We start from the raw sequence: 21,844 nt of genomic DNA on the forward strand, positions 1-21,844 counted from the left end.
CCACACGTGATACATTCAAACATTGTACAAATATAACTTAATTTATGCAACCAGGAAAGCCTCCTGAAGCCTCACGACTGTTTTAAGAGGTTACCGCATTGACAGGTTTGGCCGGTTCCCTCTTGGTGAATGTGGGGGGGGGGGACACCCAATCTTCCATGCACACGAGGGGGGTAACGCTCAAAAGTCCCTACAGATGGGTTCGGGAACCCATCCTTGCTGCCACTGCCATCTCGTGGCGAGGGTCAAGCTGGCGTCGTGGTGTTGCGTTGTGCAGGCCTCGCCGTGATCTGCATTCTGCTGCAGCACCTGCTCGGAGGCCTTGTCACGACGCTCACCTTCTCGCTCATGATGCGCTGTTCGCAGAGGGCGCCTCCTCACCTGCAGGTGAGCGGCGTGGCGAGCGAGGGTACAGCCGGCGCAGAGCTCACCGGGGGCCTGCGGATGGAACAGGTCCAGGCCCCAGGCCACGAAGAGAACTGGGAAATTGAACCAGGAGGGTCCAATTTTCCAGTTCCGCCACCGGGTCTCAACGTAAAGTCCGTGAGCCCCTACGTCAGTCTGTGGGTCTCTATGTGAGTCCGTGGGCCTCTGTGAGAGTCAGTGTCTCAATGTGTCTCCATGTCCCTTTGGGTGTTTGTGTCTATATGCAAGTCTGTGGAGCTCCATGTAGGTCTGTGCGTCTCTGTGAAGGGACGGATGTCGACAGTGGCATAGCTATCGGGTGTGCAGGCCGTGCACACTTGGAGGGGCTCAGACAGCTGGACTGAAATGACGGGACCCCTCCCCCCCCCCACTTAATTCCTTGCACCACAGCCCATCCTAACCTAGCCGCCATGTCCCTCCGTCACGATACAATGAATTGTCACACTTCACCTTGAATGCACCCCGATTTCGTCACACCTCGGAAGCTGTGCAGGGTTGAGTCCGGATAGTGCTTGTATGGGCGACCGGTTAGTGCTTGTAACGTTCTGAGCTGCCCATCGGATTCCTCCAGCATAAATAGATATTCTGATTCCGACAGCCACCACCAACGTGGTCACTTAAGCTGCTGCGGGTCTATGATGTGATCAGCAGAGGGCAAAGTGTGGGCCCCAGACCCCAGTGATCCGTGACGGTCCTTCAAGTTGATCCAGAAATAATGACAATACCTTTTGTTTCGGACATTAATTCATATTATACTTATATTTAATAAAAAAAATTAAGTTAGGTAAATTAGCCTGATTAAACTACCCGAAACATAAAATCTAAATGTCCCCCCCCCCCTAAAAAACCTTATGGCTGCGTGAAAAAATATTAAATGTTCCAGTAATATGAATCATTTTCAGTTATTCATATATAGAGAGACGAGTGAATGTGTTTTGTTACCAGGGGTTGGGAGCTGTGTGGTCCGCGGAAATATTAGCATCGGCCGAGTGGTCTGCGGGCAAAAAAAGTTTGAGAAACACTGCTCTGTACATCTCCGCTCCCCGCCGTCACAAACTCGTACGGCGGAGTGTGGTCAGATAACCCCCCACGACCCACACAGCACGGCGAGGCCCTCGTCCAGCAGTGGATTGTCTAAAGCAGGGCTCCCCAACCCACGGGCCGCTTACCGGTACCGGTCCGCGGCCTGTTAAGAACCGGGCCGCACAGCAGCAGGAGGTGAGCGATGAGTCCGCGCGTGGCCCGCCCCCATTATTTTATTGACCACTTCCATCCGCGCCTCTTTCCCGCACTGCGCACTTGTCTCAGTCACGGTGTTGGTATGCCCACAAGCTGCTAAACCCCGAGCTAAAGTGAGTAAAAAACAAACGTCGCTGGAGAGCTTCTTTGAAAAGGGGGAAAGACCCAATGATGACCCCCCCCCGTCCGTGAAAAATTGTCTTCCACGATACCGGTCCCAGGTGCCAGAAAGGTTGGGGGCCGCTGCTCTAAAGGGCTGTGCACGCACAATGCGTGCACACTGTTCCAGCTACGCACGGAACGAGCTAAACCCGTACAAAGGTGACAGAAACAAACAAAACACGAACGATGCAAATGAGACGTTCATATAACCAGGCCAAACAAACCTTGAATTAAACCGCGAACCACCACCCCCCAAAAAAGCCTCGTGGCTGTGAGAGCGACGGTGTGGGGGGCAGCCGTGGGAATGTCACGGAGTAAGTGGGCCCCACGGGCAGCGTGACCTCATCCACCGGCCACGCCTGGCCGTGGTGGTGGTGGTGGCGGCCTGCGGGGGTCTTGAGACAGTGCACTTTCCGTGTGAGGTGGGGGGGAGCTGGGAGTGGGGGTGGGTAGTGAGACAACAAGTTTGTGACATTTCACAAGAAATTCGGACCAAAGTTATAGACCCGGTCATACAAGTTCTCGGGCTGGGTGCTTTCGCGCTTGGCTTCTCGCCAGGTATTTTCCGGGTCGCTGTGTCGACTCGAGTGGGTGGTACACGACAGTCGTGGTAGCCACAGCCCACAGCGAGGGCTATGTTGGATGTGGTGTGCCGGGTATGGACATACTTTCCCCGATCACTCATTTGACAATTTCCCCATTTGCAGGAACGCGAAAGAAAATCTAATGGCACGTTTGCCCACGGTATTACTTGACTTAATTGGCTGGTTGTGGGTTGTAGTTCCATTTTTACATCATACCTACACGGTAGAACCCTAAAACAACTCATTATGAATCATGTTCTTACTATTACGTGCATCCGCCTCGACTTGAAAGCACAGTAGAGCATATACCCGTGTTTAAACATCTCAATATGAGCCGTGTCCTTTCTCAAAGACATCCGCAATCATAGCCATCCTTATTTAATGGGTTCGATTGAGGTGCACACTCAACTTGGAGGCAACACTATTTATTAACAACGTAACAGACAACTCGAACACTATATATAAGGTGGTGACCACCGTTGCTTATGTAACTAACACTCAGGGGGATACTATAACGTGACCAGGGCAGGTGAACAGGCTGCCTGGTCACGGACGAGGATCGGAGACTCGAGGACCGCTCTCTCTTCACGCCCCTCTTATACCTGCTGCGGCGTGGCCGGCTCCGCCCTCGGCCACGCCCCCCTTCCCGATCCTTCGGGAAGGTCCGGGCCCCTTACCACGTGACCACCAAGCTCCCCCCTGGGGCCCCTGGCCCCCCTTCGTCCGGTCACGTGCCCTATCGGGTTCACGCAGAGTGTCACGGCCTGACGTGACCTCAGTGACACCCCACCTACAGTACCTGTACAGTCCCAACATAGTAGTGACGTCATGTCACTACACCTGTACAGTCCCAACACAGTAGTGACGTCATATGTCACCACACTTACATTCAGCTGTCACTCAAGAACCTTGCAATGGAAACTCCCGATTAAATCCAGTCGCCACTATTTTTGTCCTGTACACTATTTAAGCATGGTGGTGTGACTAATTTATCCAACCGTTTCACGCATCCACCTTCAACCTCAGTGCCCTGCGAGTCACATATGCGACGTTGTACTAACTGGCCACATGCCACCTCCCCAAGACTTCGGTTCTTTGCGGAGAGGCCGTGTGGGGTCGGCTGGAGGTCACGGGCTGGGTGACTAATAGTGTTTTATGAGGACGCTGGAAGGAACCCGTACCAACAATAACAGCAAATGGTTTATAGCTCTCCGCCAATAGACTGGCGGATGAGGGCCTCCCCATGCAGTGCCGGTCATGTGAGTTTGTTTAACTGTGCTACACCATGCTGGTCAGTGCGGGTTGGTGAAGGGGGTATGGGACCCCAGCACCGTCAAAGAGGGGGGGGGGGCTGTATCGACACACAATGTGGAGCGGACAGCACTGCCTTCTGTATGTCCATCCCACCCTCCTCATTACCCGCCCCCCAACCCCGCACCGCCTCTCCCTGACGCAGGCGACGCACTACAGCTTCCTGGCGCTGCTGGAGATCCTGGGGAAGCTGTCGCTGGGCACGGTCTCGGGCCTGCTGCTGGACTCGCTCGGGCTGGGCCCGGCCTTCTCCCTCTTCCTGGCCCTCTCGTCGCTCGCGTTCGCGTACACGTGGTGCTCCGCGCCCCCCCCGCACTGACCCAGCCAGGGCCATGCTACAAGTCTAAGGGCCATGCTATAAGTCTAAGGGTCAATTGCTTTACATGGCCAATAAAAGTGATTTTGAAAAAATTATCTCGCAAAGTTTAAAATATCGCATGATAACATCAGTCACGTAATGGTATGGGTACTGCTAAAGTTGTATCCACCTCGGATAAATTGAAAGACTGATTTTGGCACCATGAAACCACAAACATAATTCAGAACCTGGCACCACAACATTCAGTGTCGCTTTCGCTGTGGTTGGGGCAACCAGTCTTCTTCTTCTTTCGTATGTCTGATGTAGATGCAGAGAAACAACTACAATTTCAAACTCAGGTGGCCAAACCAGATATCCGCGTCAGGAGCAGGGGAGTGTAACGCTTCGATGTCTCCTTCGTATTTGTGGATCTGGCATTGCGTCATTATATATTGTATGGTCTCTTCTGGATGACCACAGTCACAACTTGTCAAGTATGTACACCTCGGGTTTACTGGTGACCCGGATAATATTCAGTGAGATATTAAGCCCTGGTGGCCACGGGAGGCTGTGAGGTGTGTTTTTGTGTCCCAATGGGGCCCATTATCGGCCAAAGTGGATTTCAGACAAGGACGACGCTTCGTATTTATGTTGAACTTCTTACGCACCGTACGTAGACAGCCGTGCTAATCGGAGGTGCGTGGTAATCGGAGTGCCCAGTGACTGCTATCAACACTCGACTGATGTTCGCCGTTTTTTTTTAGAGCTTTCAAGGACCACGCAATTAACAAACCCTTCAATTAAACCCTTCGGCAAACGGACAGCGGCTTGATGAGTGTTGTGAGGGTTGTGAGTCAACACTGCAGCATGACGACAATTTACCCACAGAGCATCACGGCCAATGCCGTTGATGACCCAACACCTCGCCACCAGTTTTTTCAAATATGTCCCACGATTAGCTTATTGGGCAACAGTTTAACACGAAGGCTTTCGCGACCAATATTATCTATAATGCAGGTTTTTTTTGGAGTTAGATCGCGTAAATTTAAACACAACCTTTATTATTGGGCCACAGAAAACCCCATCAATAAACACAGTATGTACTGTTAGATAAACATTAAAAGTAAATATAATTACACGAGCCTTTTGCCCGTCCAGGGACGGATGTATTTAATTAAATCTGAAACTTGCAAGCGAAAGGCAGACCGTAACGTGATATTCATTGCATTAATTCGTGTGCAATTAGTAAGGGCGCGGTGACACAGACTTATTTCATTTAAAGGTTATAATCCCTTGTTCATCATGACGTCCTTTTTACCTTGATGTCTCAACAACAGCGTCACGGAGACCACGTGACGTGAGGGTTCTGCCTTTGTAGTGAGGGTTGTGAGTTGACGCCGAGGAGGGGGAAGGCGCCTCGCCCCCCCCCCATGTGGAGTGACGTCACCCGCTAATTATTATTAATGGAGTGAGTGTCCATTTGGAGGACGTCACCTTGTAATGATTATTAATGAGGGGGGCTATTCGATGTTTAGTGACGTCACCTGCTCATGATTATTAATGAGGGGGGCTGGCCGACGTGGAGTGACGTCACGCGCGGGACACAGACATTCTTGGCTCAGTAAATGCTCGGGTTGGCCCGGACTCCCGCGATTACGTCATCGATACGTTGACGTCATCGCGTAGCCCTTCCCGCCAAACGCAATTGCGTCACACACCTCCGCTCAACGCGATTGCGTCATTGTGATCAGCATCGCGCGACTGCATCACCGCGCCCCGTCGGTGATGTCATCCCGCAAAGGGGGGTGCGGTGTTGGGGGGTCACTCCCTGCTTGCCGCGGCGTTCAATAACCCGCGCCCCCCCCCCCGCACTAATTGTGCGTGATGACGTCGGCACGCGCGACGCAGTGACGAAAGCCATCGTGCGCGGTGACGTCGGCAGGGCGGGGCGCCTCGCCGAACGCAACAGGTAAAGGAGGAGCGAGGAGGCCCCGCGCGGCCACCCGAAGTTTCTTTTTGTTCCGCGAGGGAAGACGCTCGCTCGTCGTGTCCCGCCCTCGCCAGCTTCTTCCTTCTCCCCGAGCGACATTCCCCGGCCGCCGCTGTCGCCGCCGTCGCCGCCGCCGTCGCGAGGTGAGGGCCGCTCGCTTCGGAGAGGCCTTTGGGCCGAGAGATATTTATTTGGGGGGGTTTTGAAAAGTTTCCTCCGCTTTGAGGCGAGTCCGGGAAACAAGTGAGGCGGGTACAGTGCGGGGCTGCAGGCCCCAGCGGATTCCCCAGCGCGGATGCGCGCGGCGCGGGGCCCGGCGCCTCCTGATTGGCGGAGAGCGCGCGCGAGGCGACCGGGCCCGCCCGCCTGATTGGCCGAGGGCGCGCGCTCTGTGCTCGCGGGGCCCCCCCTCCACCCCGCGCGCGCGCGAGCGCAGTGGGGAATTGAGAGCGAGGGGCGGTGGAGGTTGTGTGGAGGGGGGCGAGCTTGGGGGCTCGTGTCCAGATTCACCTGGGGCTTATGCCCCGCCTCTCCTCCAACGTAGGCCCCACCCCCAACGTAGGCCCCACCCCCAACCTAGGCCCCCCCCTCACCTTGGCTGGGCCCTAACCACCACCCCTCCCCCCACCACTCCGCGCTCTTCCTCCCCACCTGGGCAGGGCCCCGCCCCTCGTCCCCTTCACCTGGGCCGTGCCCCGCCCCTTGTCCTCCACACCCCGGCTGGGCCCACCCTTGGGACGAGGCGTTCACCCCCCGACGCTGCTGGGATCGCAGGACGCCCGAGTTCGCCAAAGTTACCTCCGAATCCACGCTCTTCCTGAGCTTTGTCGAGCACGCGTGCTCAGGCCCGTGGAGAACCCCCACCTACCTCCCCACCTACCCACCTTGCCTTGATTACTCCGGCGAGGAGGGACGGAGAGAGAGCGGCGAGGCAGAGGGATCAGCGCTCGCAGGTGCGTGGCTGTGAAACTTGGTGGTGGTGGTGGCGGAGGGTTTCCTTGGGGGGGGGGTGGGTCTCTGTTGGGCACCTGAGGGTCCCATGGCATCTCTGATTGTCCCCGAGGGTGGCTATGAGTTCCTCAGAGTCTATTGGGGTCTCTACGAGTCTCGTGACATTTTAGAGGTTCCATTGGGTTATCTGGGATTTTAGGGTTCTTAAGTTTCCTTTGGTTACTTGTCAGCTGTAAGACTAATGGATTATTGGGGTTTGTTGGAGATCTTTGTGGTCTCCCTTTGGTCTTTATGGGTTATGTGTTGTCTATATGGCGTATCTATACGCTTTTTATGGTTATCTATGGGTTATTCTGGGTCTATATGGGGTTTCTGTCGTCTCTATGAGTTATTTGGAGTCTCTTAAAGGTGTTTTGGTGGCTCTGAGTTATCTTGAGTTTCTAGACCTTTCCAGTAGTCTGAGTTCTTATGGCTTCATAGTTTTCTTTGGGCATTTGAGGGGTCTGTAAATATCCCTTGATGGACTTGGTGTGAGTTGGGGTGCCAAGGGGTCCCTTTGAGTCGTATTTAAATCCACTGTTAGTGTTAGCGTTTCTTGATTTTTGGGTCCTCTCTGGTTTTCTTCGTGTGGGCCTGGGTGCACGTGGTGATGCTGAGAGAGGGATGGAGGTGGGGGGATATGAGGGAAGGGGGTCTGGCTTCAGGCGCCACTGGTTCCATCCCCGCACTGTCAGTCGTCATCTCCATTGAGCTCAGAGCGGCAGCGGAACGGCCGCCAAGTTCCCGGCTGCTCAGTTGCCACCGCCACCCTTGCCGTGACCTGACCCCGCTGGTCCATAGCGGTCGTACGTCGGCGTGGTGCTTCTGTGGTGAGGTGTGTACAGAGAGCAGGTAATGAGTGGAAACCGCCGGAGCGTGGCACTCGTTGGTGGACGTTTGGGTGCATTTGGGACGGGTAGGAGACGCTACGTAATTAACTCTCTTTGTAGTTTGTAAACCTCATCCATTCCACCGCTCCGCACGCACGGACGGAGGAACGCGTTTGAGCCACGGTCTCACGGCACGACGATGATGATGGTGATGATGATGCATGTGCTTAATATGCACTCGCACGCACACGCATGCCATTACACAGCCACCCACACACATTGTTAGGTAAACACACACAACTAGTAATGACAGTGACTTGATTATTCATGCACCTGCACGCAGAGTCTAGAAACCCATACACATGCAACTCTTACACACAGGTACCTACACACCCACTCATATTCTCATAATAACATCTTACACATCCACTAAAACACACGCCCTATACTCTACACTCAAATAAACCACAAATATTCACCGAATAGCCTATTATAGACTGTTAGGGAAAGTACTGTTAGCGAGCACCTATTTCTTGGCAGAATTGCACACTCGGTGAGTGGCCAATACCATGGCCAGGCGTTTTGTCTCCCAAGTGCTGATGTTTACACACCGCACCTAGCACTCATTTGAGGCTGAGTCAACCTAGGGGAGGCCAGAGGCTGGCTCAGGAAATTGTCACTGGTGTTGGCCACAAGCGGGAATCGAACTCGGGTTCCCAGGTTTGTAGTGCGGTGCGCTAACCACTGCTCCACCAATCTATACATAAACAACAACGTAAACACTCGCGCACACACGTATATACCTACACACACACCTACACACACACACGTTGCTCTCTCTACACACACACACTGAAAAACACGTCTACGAACACCCTACATGTGCTCAAAATCTAACACGCAATTATTTCCCTCCACACAAAGACTAAGTTTAACACGTCGGCTTTCGTGACCAATATCATCCATAATATAGGTTTTTTTGGGTTAGATTGCGGAAATATAAATGTGTCATTAATCCCGCCACTACCCGACACAGCCAATTAGAAGGGTTTGTCACGTAAGCAGAACGTGCGAATTCCTTATTAGTACAGCACACCGGTGTGTTGGAGAGACAATTCACAACATTTACCCCCGTGTAGCCTGTAGCAGACTGTTGGGGCAAGTGCTGTTCGTGAGCACCTATGAGGTGCCGGAACGGCACTCGAGGGGGTGAGTGGCCAACACCACGCCTGGCCGCCTTTCCTAAGTAGCGATGTTTGCACACCACACCAGGTACTCATTTGAGGAAGCCCAGGACCGGTTCAGATAATTGTTACTGGTGTCCACCGGGAGCAGGAATTGAACTCTGGTCACCGGGTTCGTAGCGCCACTGCTCCCCACTCGCACACACACTCGCACCCTCTGCCCTACACAGACACGCGCACGTGTTACCGGGTTCCGAGCCGACGGGCACTTTACGCTACCCGCGCCGCGTGACCTGTGCCCGCAGCATAGCCATGGCACAGCTGCTCCTGGACGTGTTCTGGTACCAGCGGCTGTGGCTGCCACCAAACCTGACGTGGGCTGACCTGGAGGACTCTCCGGGCACCGTGCAGCCGCGCCCCTCCGACCTGTGGCTCACGCTCCCCGTCGCCCTGCTCTTCATCGGCGTGCGACTGCTCTTCGAGAGGTCAGCCGAAACCGCGGGATGCCCGCGCCCCGCGGGTCAGCAGGCCGCACGGAGCCGCAGCCCAGTGGTAGCGCACGCTCCGCTTGGGGCAGAGGTTCGTGGTTGGACCCTGGCAGGCAGCCCTGTTTAATACTGCAGGCGTATCAACCGTAAGATGCCGCTACGCTCAATCCGCTTCGCAATGGGCCTTTTAAAAGAGTATAGGGCGTTGTGTGCCGTCGTCATGGTTCAAATCAGAATGAACTCTCTACATACTCAATTACGATTACACACCACAACGTCGACCCCTGCTGAAAAACGACTGCAGACCACCAAACATCGCACCTTCCTTCGTGGGCGCATTGTGCTATAATAATGGTGCCAACACCAAATAATTTGATTTTGATGTTAATGTCAAGCACACAGTAGCCACACGGTAGGTAGGTCATCCGATTTGTCACCATGTGGGTCAGAGCCACTCGCTGTGCCAGTCTCGCTGACCCAAGTCACCTGGGCACCCTGCAAATGGCGTTTATGTGGGTGCTGGGCTGTGCTTGGGTACTGTTTGCTAACCAGTCCCTTCACTGCCTGGTGAGTCAGAGACCTCTATCAAGGTGTGTTTGCACACACTTACCGTGAAAACAAATCCTTGGGAGGCAACAGGTTGAGATTTGAAAAATTTCCAAGTCCACGGGATCTGGGTAGCGGCGAGGTGACCGCACACCAAGTGGGCTGGTGAAGCTGTCTGTGTGGATATGTTTAAGCGTCGTCTCACTGTGTGTGGTGGGGCTTCTCCAGCTGCTCTGGTTTCCTGCCTCGCGTAAAACAACCCTGAGCATGGAATTGGCCAAACATCCATGTGCAGCATGGGGAGCCTACTGAAAACGAGTTGAATTACAAGCTCAATATTAGTTTGTTTGACCAGGTGAGAGCAGGATGTAGTCTCATTTGTGAGAGCGACTGATCCGGGTTACCAAAACGACAAACGTGATTGCGTAAATATAAGGTACAGCGATGAAGCAAAAACGGCCAACTAGAGATGGATTTTTAGCTGTTGGGTTTTATTTCATCGGCGTCCTGTGACTTGTATGGAAGTTATAAAGAACAGATCTTAGTGTATATCGTGGTTACGTAGGTCGCGATACAAACAGCGTGTACCGGTACTCTTTACAGGTTACAGTCATAGGGAAACTGGTCTTAAACGTAACCAAAAAAAAATAGAAAGTGTGACTACATTGTTTTAGGAACAAAAAATTATCTAAGCAATAAATGACTGCAAATAAATTAGAGCAAAAAGCGAGTGTGTCACAGATCATATTCTTGTAAATATTACATAATATATTAATTCAAAGGAATTGTCGGTGGTTGTGCGATCATTGTGCTCGTCTGTGACGGCGCAGCTTTGCCTGGTGACCTCCCAGCCCCGTTGGCGGTGACCTCTCTCCTGGCTCCATGTGTACTCTACAGGGGCATATTTGATATTTGATAACGGTTGCTAGGCTGGGTATTTTATTGAGGGAGCAGCAGCAGCAGCGGTCACAGGTCATGGCGAGTGTGAGTGGGTGCGTGCATGTGTGCGAGATGTGGGGGAGCGGTGGTGTAGCGGTTAGCGCGCTGAGCTACAAACCCAGCCACCCGAATTCGATTCCTGCTCACGGCCGACAACGGTGACGATTATCTGAACCGGTCCTGGGCCTCTCCCTAGGTCGGCTCAGTCTCAAATGAGTACCTGGTGTGGTGTGTAAACATCTCCACTGGGGAGACAAAGGCATTCGAGCGTGGTGCTGGCCACCCACCCCTCGTGTACCATTCTGGCCTTCATAGGTCCTCGCTAAGAGCACTTGCCCCAACAGTCTGTATAAGGCTATACGGGGGCTCTTTGTCTTTTTGTGTGAGATGGGAGCGGAAGTGCAGCGGCTACCACGGCATGCTACTAACCCAGCGACCTGAGTTGGATTCCCACTCATGGCCACCAACACCAGTGACGATTATCTGAACCAGTCCTGGGCCTCCCCCAGGTCCACTCGGCATCTAATGAGCACCTGGTGCGATGTGTAAACATCGTCATGGGGGAGACAAATGTGTCCGGGCGCGGTTCTGGCCTCCCACCCCCTTCGTGTGCCTTTCCGACCTTCACAGATGCGCTAACAGCCCTTGCCCCAAATGTCTGAGGCTATACAGGGGCTCTTTATCTTTGTGCTAGTGTGCGAGCTCGCGCATCCTTGCCGAGAGACCGACGGAGCACACGTGCCATGGCCGTGCGTTAGCGGCAGAGTCCCTGTCGTGGCGACGCCCGCTCTGTGCAAAGTCTGATCGTGGGACCTTTGAGCTGGGGATTGATCGCGTTGTGTCCCGCTGTGTAAACAAACCCTGGGGGCTGGTGGGCAGGTGGGCGGGTGGGAGGGTGGGGCGTGTGCACCGCCGCTCCGTGTGGGGACACCATGGAGACCGGCTCGCCTCCCGGGGCGGTGCCCTGTTTGTGTCGGTGACGGCAGTTTGGCGTTGACTGACGAGAATGTGCCGGCGCGTGCCCCGTGGGGTGGCGGCCATTGTCCTATCCCCGCTTCTCGTCGGAGATTTGGTTCTCCGATTGCGCCATCGCTGCCGGAGAGCGTTTCCGTTCAGCCTCGTCACCGGCACGACCCTGCGTTAAAGAGAAGATGACGTTGCAGAACTATTTCTGAATTCACGTTAGAAGAGAAGGGCCCCACCCCTCCCCTGCTTTATCCACATTCGGGTCACAGCTCTGATACATCCTGCAAAGAGCGTTCGGCTTGAGTTAATAGCGCAGAAGTTTGTAAAGTCCCGGAGTTGGAATAATTTGACGGTTTAACTGTTGAACCAGCCAGATCACTACGCTTGAGTACCCAATTTCAATCGAGGGTAGATGAAACATTTTAACATGAGGTTATCAATTCGGCGGGTGAAGCTCTGACCCGTGCCCACCATCCGCGCCGTTTCTGCTTCATGTTGGGTTTTTGAGAACACAATGGCAGAGGAAGATTAGAAACGCCGCTGCACATTGACACGCTCCCAGTCCAGTCGCTCTGCTGCTGCTGACGAGGCAGATCTCCTTTCATCACGGCGCCTCTGGCATCGCAGTGAAGAGAGCCTTCAGAACCTCCCAGAGTTTGGGTTAAAGCTCCGTGGCCGGCTTTGGGAATCGAGCGCCGGCTTCCAAGGTACCGGCATTCAGCCTTGAGACTCGATGCAGAGCGACCTGCGATGGTACAAACGTCCCTAACCGAGTGCTTAATCGCTGACCTCAACGCAGAACTCCGCGGTCGCAATTGAACCGCACGCGGTGGTCCGTGCCGCGTCACGACATCGCGCGGCAGACGCGGACGTCTGCACCGATGACAATTTTGGCGAGCCCCACACCGCGACCCATATCGTCCCGCCACTGCACGCCACTTCCATCATATGAGTCTGTGGGTCTCTGAGTCAGTCTATAGCTCAAATCACGGTCTACATAGTAGCGTCACTGCACACTTCCATCATGAGTTTGTGGGTCCCCATGTGAGTCTTGGGTCTCTAAGTCCATCTATAGCTCGAAACATGGAACAAATAGTAATGCTGCTGCCTGCTTCGATCACTCACCGGAAGTATTTCAGAAATCACCACATTAATCTCCCTGTGAGTCTACAAGTGGCTGGGTGTATGCGAGACTTATTTATTTCCGTGATAAATTCACCGGGCGACTCCTGCAGCTCACCGACTGGCTCACTCACCAGCCGCAACACAAGCCCGGAAACACTGCTGATCAGCTCTGCATGGGGCGTGAGAACAAGAAGAGTTGTCATTTGAAGTTAATTCCTCCGCAGGACACCCGGGAGACACCATCCGGCCCTGCCACAACTCAAGCCAGAGGCCGCAATACCGTTTAGGGGGTTCGGGGTGGGAAATGGAATTTATTCCACAGAGTGCAGGGGGCTCACTCGCTGGCCCGGCTTGCCCAGCTTGTTGCACCGCACAGCCTACAAAAGAACCATTCATGTGTGCCACAGAATCCTGTCGTGTTTTGGTAGAACTAAAACCTCGCGTGAGAGAGAGTCCTCTGCATTCTCTCTCCAAGTGGAAGTGACTAGCTGAACCCGCACTGCACACACACACACACGCACACACACGGGGAGATTCTGAATCGGTTCCCTGCGAGTCCGTTTCAATGTTGGTCCCTTACCGGATTCTCATCCATCATGCCATGAGATGAAGAATCTATCCAGACGTCAGCGCTGGGAAGACATCGGGCTGAACCTGCGTGTAACCATGTGTGTTTTCTTATAGGTGTGTGTAACCGTGTCTAACTGCGTGTCTAACTGCGTGTCGGGTCGCCAGGTAACCGTGTGCGCATGGAACCGTGTGTGAGCAGGTGGGTGGCCACGCCGCTGGCACGACGCATGGGCGTGGTGGAGACGGTGCGGAGGGAGGTGCCGCCCAACGCCGTGCTGGAGAAAGTCTACCGCTCCCGCACCAAGCGGCCCACACAGGTAGCGTCCCGCCTGGCCCGCCATCCTCTCTAGGTCTGCTCGGCCAGAGATTGATGCCATTTTCATTATACGGGTTTAACTGTTACTTATGAGATATACATAAAAAGTATAACTTATTTGCAATTCTACATAAATAAAGAAAGTCTCAAATTTAAGTGGGGGGGAGAAAAGAGAGCGAGGACGACTCAGGAGGACCCACAGACGAGTGAGATCGGCAGGAAGCAGCCGTGTGGTGAAGAGCCGGTGCCTACAATTGCCCAAGCTCGGCGGTCTCCTATATATTAAGATGTTTCCAGCCATTTAATGAGCGCTTGCTACGTGCGGGAGGAAAACCGGAGCACCCGACAAAACCCACATGCACGTGTGAGGGGGGCGCACCCCACTCCATCTTGTACAGATGGAACAGATGGGAGTCTACGTTTGCCGTACCGCCATTTCCTGGCGAGCCGGGGTTACGGCTCCTCATCGCGATGCGACCCGTGCACGCTGGGGCCGTCGTGCCGTCAGCTAGAAACTCGTCGCCATCGTTTACCCTCCGCCGCCACCGCTGCGGTGTCCCCCGGCTGTGGCGTCTCACCGCAGGCCGAGCTGGAGCGGCTGGTGAAGCAGTCCGACTGGACGCAGCGCCAGGTGGAGCGCTGGTTCCGGCGCCGGCGAAACCAGGACCGCGCTGGAATCATGAAGAAGTTCTGCGAGGCGAGGTGCGGCGAAACGGGGGGGTGGGGGCGGTGGGGGGGGGCCCCTCTGTCGCCGGCGACGGCTGTCCGGTCGGTTGTGCCGAGGAAGTAATGATTCGTCGGTCGATAGCGGTGCTCGTGATGCACGTGCGTTGAGTGCACGCGCAATGATTCGTTGTTTAGAATGACGAGATAGAAATTTGCTTCTGTCTAAATGGCGAGGCGGCACAAATGAGTAGCGTTGCGGCCTCTGTTTGTCGGACCGCACGTGAGAGCGAGCGTTGGACAGTGGATAACGAGAGCGACCAGGAAGAGAAATTGATTCGTTCTACCTCCCACCCCTCCTCTCGCTCATCTCTTCCACTTCCCCTTCCTGCTGTGTCCTCCGGGCGTCACCTCGCCTCGCCGTCCCCCTGTCTCTCTCTCGCTCTCCCCGTACCCTCCATGTCTTCCCCTCTCCCCGTACCCTCCATGTCTTCCCTTCTCCCCGTACCCCCCCATGTTTTTTCCTTTCCTCTCCTCATACCCCCCCACGTCTTCCCCTTTCCCCGTACGCCCCATGCATTCCCGTCTCGCTCGCAGCTGGAGGTTTGTGTTTTACATCGTGGCGTTCTGCATGGGCATGGCCGTCATCGTCGACGTACGTACGAAGCGCGCACCCAGCTCCCTTCACTCGCGACGCAGTCGGTTTGCTTGACTGTTCAAGCTGAGTGATCCTGGTGACCCGGTTCACTCTCATCCTGGTCTATCGAGTTCTGCCCTGGATAAACAAACAAACTTGAAACTTGAGCGCTTTCTTACTTTGATTTTCTCACGCTCAATTTCTGATGTTTTTGTTTTTGTAGAAACCTTGGTTTTGGGAACAAAGGGAATGCTGGGTCGGATACCCAAAGCAGGTAACGCACACAGGTCTACCACACCAAACACACCATGCCATATGATGGCTCATGTTGCAACACAGTACAGGATACACCACGCAGGAATTGAGCAGACAGCTCCCGGCACACACACGGCGGTGTAACGCGGCGCGGAGCACAACTTGTGGATCACCGTGTGTTCACATGTCGTGTTGGGAGTGGTCTGGGCCTCCCCAAGGTCGACTCGGCCTCAAACGAGTAACTGGTGCAGCATGTAATCATTGCCTCGAGGGAGACAAAGGCGGCCAGGTGTGCTGTGTTGGCCTTCATAAGGTGTTCACTTTCAGCACTTGCCCCAACAGTCTCTTTAGACTCTGTAGGGGATCTTTTTTTTATTTTGGCGGGGAGTGGTAGTGCAGTGGTTAGTGCACTGCATTACGGACGTGGCGACCCGCGTTTGATTCCTGCTCACAACCGATAACAGTAGTGAGACAAAGGCGGTCGGTGGCATTGTCCACTCACGCCCCCGTGTGCTGTACTGACCTTGATAGGTGCTCGCCAACAGCACTTGCCCCAACAGTCTGTTAAAGGCTTTACGGTGGATCTTCGTCTTTGTGCGTGCGTCGCAGGCCCTGCTGCCCTCGCAGTACTGGTACTACACCATCGAGCTCGGCTTCTACTTGTCGCTGCTCTTCAGCGTCGCGTTCGACGTCCGACGGAAAGTGAGTGGAGATGCGAGTACACGGGACGCTCGCGCACGGGACGTGAGGACAGGACACGTGGTCACAGCGTGGGAAGCGTCTGATGTGAAGATGGACAAAAGAGTCGAGCGACAAACAGCACGATAAGATGATGATGGGAGGGAATTCCCAAGTGACGTCTCCTTGTGAATGTGTCCATGTGAGTTTGTGTATACTGTTTGTATCCGCACATCTGCGCGTCCCCCTGCATATCCTCACGTGTCCCCTTGCCTGTCCCCCCGCGTGTCCGTGCAGGATTTTAAGGAGCAGATAATTCACCATGTCGCCACCATCGTGCTCATCAGCTTCTCGTACTTCGCCAATTACATCCGGGCGGGCACCCTCGTCATGGCCGTGCACGACTCCTCCGACTACTTCCTAGAGGTGACGCTTCCGTGCATGCGAGTGTTTACGTGTGTATGCGTGCGTGAGCGGACTTGGTCAACGCAATGAATGATTTCAGGCGGAGGTGGGAATTGAGGGAGTGAGCGATGCCCCTGCTGTGAGCGATGCCCCCACCCCCCTGCCGTGCATGATGCCCCCCTGCCGTGTGTTCCGCAGTCGGCCAAGATGTTCAACTACGCCAGGTGGCAGCGCACGTGCGACTCCCTCTTCGTCGTCTTCACCGTCATCTTCCTCGTCACGCGCCTCGTCATCTTCCCCTTCTGGTGCGGGCGTTGCGCTCGCTCACGCACACCCTCCACACGGGCTCACTTGCTTTGTGTGGTCGTAAGCTTATCGATGCACACTTGCATGTCCACACACAGGCTCCCAAAGCGACATGATTATTTACTGGCATGCTCACACAGCCTTTCATTGCAAGTCACACGCACGCTCATTAACACGCGTTCACGTACGCACTCGCAAATACTCACACACCCACATGCTCACCATTCACCCACATGCTCACCATTCACCCACATGCTCACCATTCACCCACATGCTCACCATTCACCCACATGCTCACCATTCACCCACATGCTCACCATTCACCCACATGCTCTATCACATCTGCACTCACTCACGCAGCCTTGCTCATGCCCTGCATGGCCACTTAAATTCCCAGCCAATCATGTTCAGCTCCTCTCTTCAGGCCCCAACTTTGTCTCCTTCTCCACTCCACCCCCCTACCCCTTTTGCCATGACCCTCCCTAGCAATCGCTCACCAGAAAAGGGCTCGCTCATCCCGAGGCCTCGTATTGGGAGCCGTTTAGCCGCCGTTACTCCGAGCGTTGTTACGCGTTTGTGTCGATGTGCCCCAGTTGCGTTTGGTGCTGGCCACCCCTTCCCCTCGTGTGCCATGCCAGTCTTCATAGGTGCTAACAGCACTTGTATCAACAGTCTATTAAAGGCTACATGGGGGATCTTTGTCTACACGGGCACCGCGGTGGCGAGATGTTAACTACCTCGCCTCGTATGCAGGTTGTGGGTTTGATCCCGACACTGACGCCTGTATATTTGGGGGTTTGCGTGTCTCTCTCCCCGTGGTCATGTGTTTTGAGTATTTGGCTGCTATAAAGTTCCACGTCAAAAGCTGCCTCGTTGCGCTAGCATTCACGGCCAGTGGGCCTTACCTAGTAAAATTAAAAGTCTCGTTTAGTTTGTGTTGTCGTTCGTGGCGGTGATGTCTGCGGTGTCACCCCTGGTGCAGGATCATCCACTGCACAGCGGTCACGTCCCTCGAGTTCTACCCCGCGTTCTTCGGCTACTACTTCTTCAACGCCATGCTCATGGTGCTGCAGCTGCTGCACATCTTCTGGGCCTACCTCATCGTGCGCATGCTCTACCGGTTCATCTTCGTCGGACAGGTCGGTCCCTCCACCCCGCCGTTGGCCGGGGAAGGGCGGGGGGGTTATTGAGTACATGAATGGGCAACAGAGATAATGGTTCAATGGGTGGGTGGGTGAGTGACTGAGCAGGTGACTGAACAGGTGGAAAAGTGGGCAGGTCAGAGAGCAGGTGAGTGTGAATGGGTGGGGGTGGGTAAGTGGATGCATGAGTGGATTGGTGGGTGAGTGAATGGATGCGTGAATGAGTGAGCGCGTGGTTTGGCGGGCGGGGGATCAGGGAGGAAAGCGAGTAGTGGATGATAGAGTTCATGAGTGGATGAGTGAATGGGTGAGTGCATGCGGGTGAGCAAGTGGACAGGTGAGAGGAAAGTGAGTGGATTGAGTGGGTGGGTGTACGAGTGAATGGATGGGCAAGTGGAGGAGTGTGCGAGCATTGGCGAGAACTGGAGAGGTTTCCCCCCTCGCTGTCACAGCTCGACAAGGACGAGCGGAGCGACGTGGACGAGAGCGACGGCTCGGAGGAGGAGTCCAGCACGGATTGCGCAATGGGCTCGAACGGCGCCATGAGGAACGGGCACGCGGGCGTGTGCGGTGGAGACAAGCGCGCCACCGCCAAGGCGCAGTAGCCACCGCCACGGCGGGCCACGGGCAAATCCACGCCTGCGCCCGCCATTCCTGGGGTAACCGAGGACCAAGCCGATCGGACCGCGGCAGCCAGCCTCACTCCCGTGGACAGCAGCCAATCAAGCCGACAGCACTCGACCGCGTGACCAACGACACCAGTCAATCGGCCAATAGCAGTAGGCGGCCGTGACCGTCAAAACCAGCCAATCAAGAGGCGGCATCCGACCGTGAGGCCGTCGTCCAGTCGGCCTGACGGCGGTCCCTGGTTGGGCGGCTCCCCAGGGACGGCGGTGAACGCGCTCCTCTCACTGCACGCCGCTCTCCACCGCTGATGATGCTGTTGATGCCACCAAGACGCGGACGGTCCAACAATGAGTTAATTTCGCACTAAAGTGACTTGTTTATTTTAATCAAAAGTGATGATAAGTAGCGATGATTTGGTTTTCCTTGTTGGTGTTACGCCAAACGAATATTAACGCACTGCGTTTATTTTAAAGCCGTTAGCGTTAATCACACTTGTTTATTTTCCGTTGTTATATATATTTTTATCGTTATTATTCGAGCAGTGTAACACTGCCAAGGTGCAGGACCTAAACTCTTAAGATTTGCGTCACTGCAGCCGCGCGCACGAGGGACCCTGTCGCGAGCGACCCTGTCGGGCGGCTCTCTGGCGTCTCCCTCGAGTAGCGAGACGCTGCATGCCCTGCGCCCCGCGTCGTCCCTGCCCGGCGCGGCGCTGACGGCAAGCCCGCTAGCCGAGCGGGGCGCGTTCATCCGAGGGGATGCTGCTGCAGCACATCTCCTTTACTTTCCTCCCACGCGCGCACGCACTAGGCTCCTTCCATACCTTCCTGCTTGCCGCCCTCTCCCCTCCTGCGCTGCCCTCCGTGGAGCTCGGCCTGGAGCTTTGGGCATTCGTTCGCAGGCGGCGCGACCGCAGGGGAAGGCGGTTGGCGATTCGTGCCATTTTTTTTTAAATGTACGCCGATGACGCCTTCGTCGATACGTGGCCTCGGCAAGTGGCACGTGGTATTTCTCGCCAGCCTCCATTGGAATCGGTTGCCCGCGTTAAAGATTTCCGCCAGTGCCGCTGCTGTGACATCGTATTTTGACCCCCTCCCCCGTAGAATTATTTATCCCGGGGGTTAGAATTCTACAGATTATCTAAATACCTCCCTCTTCCTGTGGTTAACACCCTCTCCACAACCCCATGCCAGTCTGGGTCGTTCTTTTTCAGATCCGTACCTGCCATGGGAGTGGCTCTCCTCCTTAGTCATGCACCTTGACACAGACAACGCCACTTGGGGCAGCGCGTGAACCATGGGCAGGTGCTTCGACACGAACCCTGGGGTAGTCTCACTGCAGGCTGGGGTGGTGGGGTTGGGGGTCCTATTACTCTAACAGTATTTGCACCCTGGCCGTCCAGAGATGTCGTGTTCTGGTCATTTTCTACGGGTGGAGTCGTATTGCTGTAAGGGCTTGTTTTTTGGGGGTTCAATGACCGTGCTTGCTATTCTGAGAGTCAAAAGTGTTTTCCTGCTCAAATGAGCATTGCGTTACTGGTCCTCATCTCATGCTTGCAGTCGTGACCAAGTGGTGGAAATTCTGTATTCCTATGGCGGGGCGTGTCTGCCGCCCATCGGACAGCCACTGTTAATTTCCCCACAATATGGTATTCATTTTATTGATCCCAGAGGGATGACGATGGGCCGAGTCAACCCCCAACTGGAAGTTGAACTCGCAACCTTCTGAATGCCACCGAGGTTCCGAACTATGGGGTCGACATTGCTATCTCGCACCGGCAACTAAAATACGGTGCACAAGTGTCGTTGTGTGTGTGTGGGGCACCGGTGGGGGGAGCGTTGGCCACTGTGCTGGGTCTGTGAGGGACCAAGTCCCAATCCCTCTGTCCGTGTTTGAGCGGCGTCCGTGTTGGGCCAAGCCTGGCGTTCGCACTTGGTGATGGTGCTCGTGTGTGGGACGCACGCCGACTCGAACGCACTCATTCACGTTCACTCAAACTCGTATGGACTCACTCAGACTCTCACGCAGTCACATGTTCACTCACGCGTGCACACACTCATGGTTCACTCACACGTGCGCACGGACTTGCACACACTCACACACACCCATCTGGACTCCCGTTGACACTGCTACAAACTGACACGGGCACTCCTGCCAACACTGCTACTGGCACACACATACGCTCCTGTACACAGCCAGCTGACACTCGCATGCACATTGACTTATACGCATACAAACACACCAATTCATCGAGCGCGGCAGCTAATTCATGAGGAGGCCGAGCCTCTAACTTTGCCCTCACGGGGCTGAGCCGGGTCATGAATATGACCGTACTTTTGACCCTGTGCCTCTTAACCCCAACCTCTTGAACCCGGACCCGGCTCTGTAATGAACGAGGCAGAGACGCCCCTCCTCTGGATTGAGATGCGAGTCCCATGGCTGAAACGCACACCCAGCGATTGCAAGAGGGATTGGTAGAGCGGTGGTCCGGAGACCCGAAGCAAGGGGGGATGTCTGTCCCTGGCGTTTGCCCCCCAGTCTGTCTCCTCGTGTGGCCAGTCCCACTGGGGCGGTGGCGGTGTTTCATGTTTATAGGAGGAGGCGTCACCCCCCCACTTCCCCCGACAGTGACGAGCGAGGTGAAAGTGGAGAGATCCCAGGTGGTGCTGGTGGGAGCATGGACGTGAAGCACGCTGGCCAATCGGAGCATCGTCCGAGCTCGAACCCACCTGACCTTGCCAACAAAACGGACCAAGCTCTGTCTAAACATAAACCAACTATCACTCTTAACCATAACCCTACCCTAGCCTTGCCCAGAATTGCCGTAGCCCTACCCGCAAACCACAAACAAACTTTGCCAAATCCGCAGTTCTATCCATAACCGACAATCACCAACCGTACCCAAACCTTAATCATGGAAGTGCCATCAGTAGCCACGGACCCCAGGCCTCCACTTCCTCTCCCGCTCGCCTCTGCTGCTCACTGCTGGCCGAGCCGGCGTCGCCCCTCGTGGGTACGATTTTAAAAGCGTCGCTCTAGATGTGTTCACCTTTTTCCAATATCACTTAATATGAACTTGCAATTGTATTTAATTTAAGCTTTTTTTTGTACATTTGCCTTCTAGAATAAAGAAATTATGTGCCACGGCGGTGCGGTCAGGGTTGTGC

General features: G+C 54.8%; 2 protein-coding genes across 3 annotated transcripts in view; both read left to right on the forward strand.

Annotated features, from left to right (window-relative positions):
* Window positions 1-4,839, forward strand: part of SLC33A2 (solute carrier family 33 member 2) — a 33,276-nt gene extending 28,437 nt beyond the window's left edge. The window contains exons 7-8 of the mRNA XM_078861978.1: window positions 278-387; window positions 3,868-4,839. Coding sequence (XP_078718104.1) covers window positions 278-387; window positions 3,868-4,041 — 284 coding nt within the window. The 3' untranslated portion in view covers window positions 4,042-4,839. The remainder of the gene's footprint in view (window positions 1-277; window positions 388-3,867) is intronic.
* Window positions 4,840-5,828: 989 nt separating this feature from the next.
* On the forward strand, window positions 5,829-21,817 carry CERS2 (ceramide synthase 2). 2 transcript variants are annotated; one of them, XM_078861980.1, is made up of 11 exons: window positions 5,829-6,153; window positions 9,320-9,499; window positions 13,848-13,965; window positions 14,548-14,666; window positions 15,225-15,282; window positions 15,488-15,538; window positions 16,129-16,221; window positions 16,495-16,623; window positions 16,801-16,907; window positions 17,891-18,047; window positions 18,503-21,817. In XM_078861980.1, exons 2-11 carry the CDS (start codon window positions 9,327-9,329, stop codon window positions 18,653-18,655), a joined length of 1,158 nt encoding a protein of 385 aa, XP_078718106.1. In that variant the 5' UTR covers window positions 5,829-6,153; window positions 9,320-9,326; the 3' UTR covers window positions 18,656-21,817. The 2 variants fall into 2 exon arrangements, with proteins under 2 accessions (XP_078718106.1, XP_078718107.1); XM_078861981.1 differs by lacking the exon at window positions 5,829-6,153 and adding an exon at window positions 6,714-6,963.
* Window positions 21,818-21,844: the final 27 nt, after the last annotated feature.

Source organism: Lampetra fluviatilis, chromosome 13 (genome assembly GCF_964198595.1).
Source record: "Lampetra fluviatilis chromosome 13, kcLamFluv1.1, whole genome shotgun sequence".
In the NCBI taxonomy this organism is placed as follows: Eukaryota; Metazoa; Chordata; class Hyperoartia; order Petromyzontiformes; family Petromyzontidae; genus Lampetra; species Lampetra fluviatilis.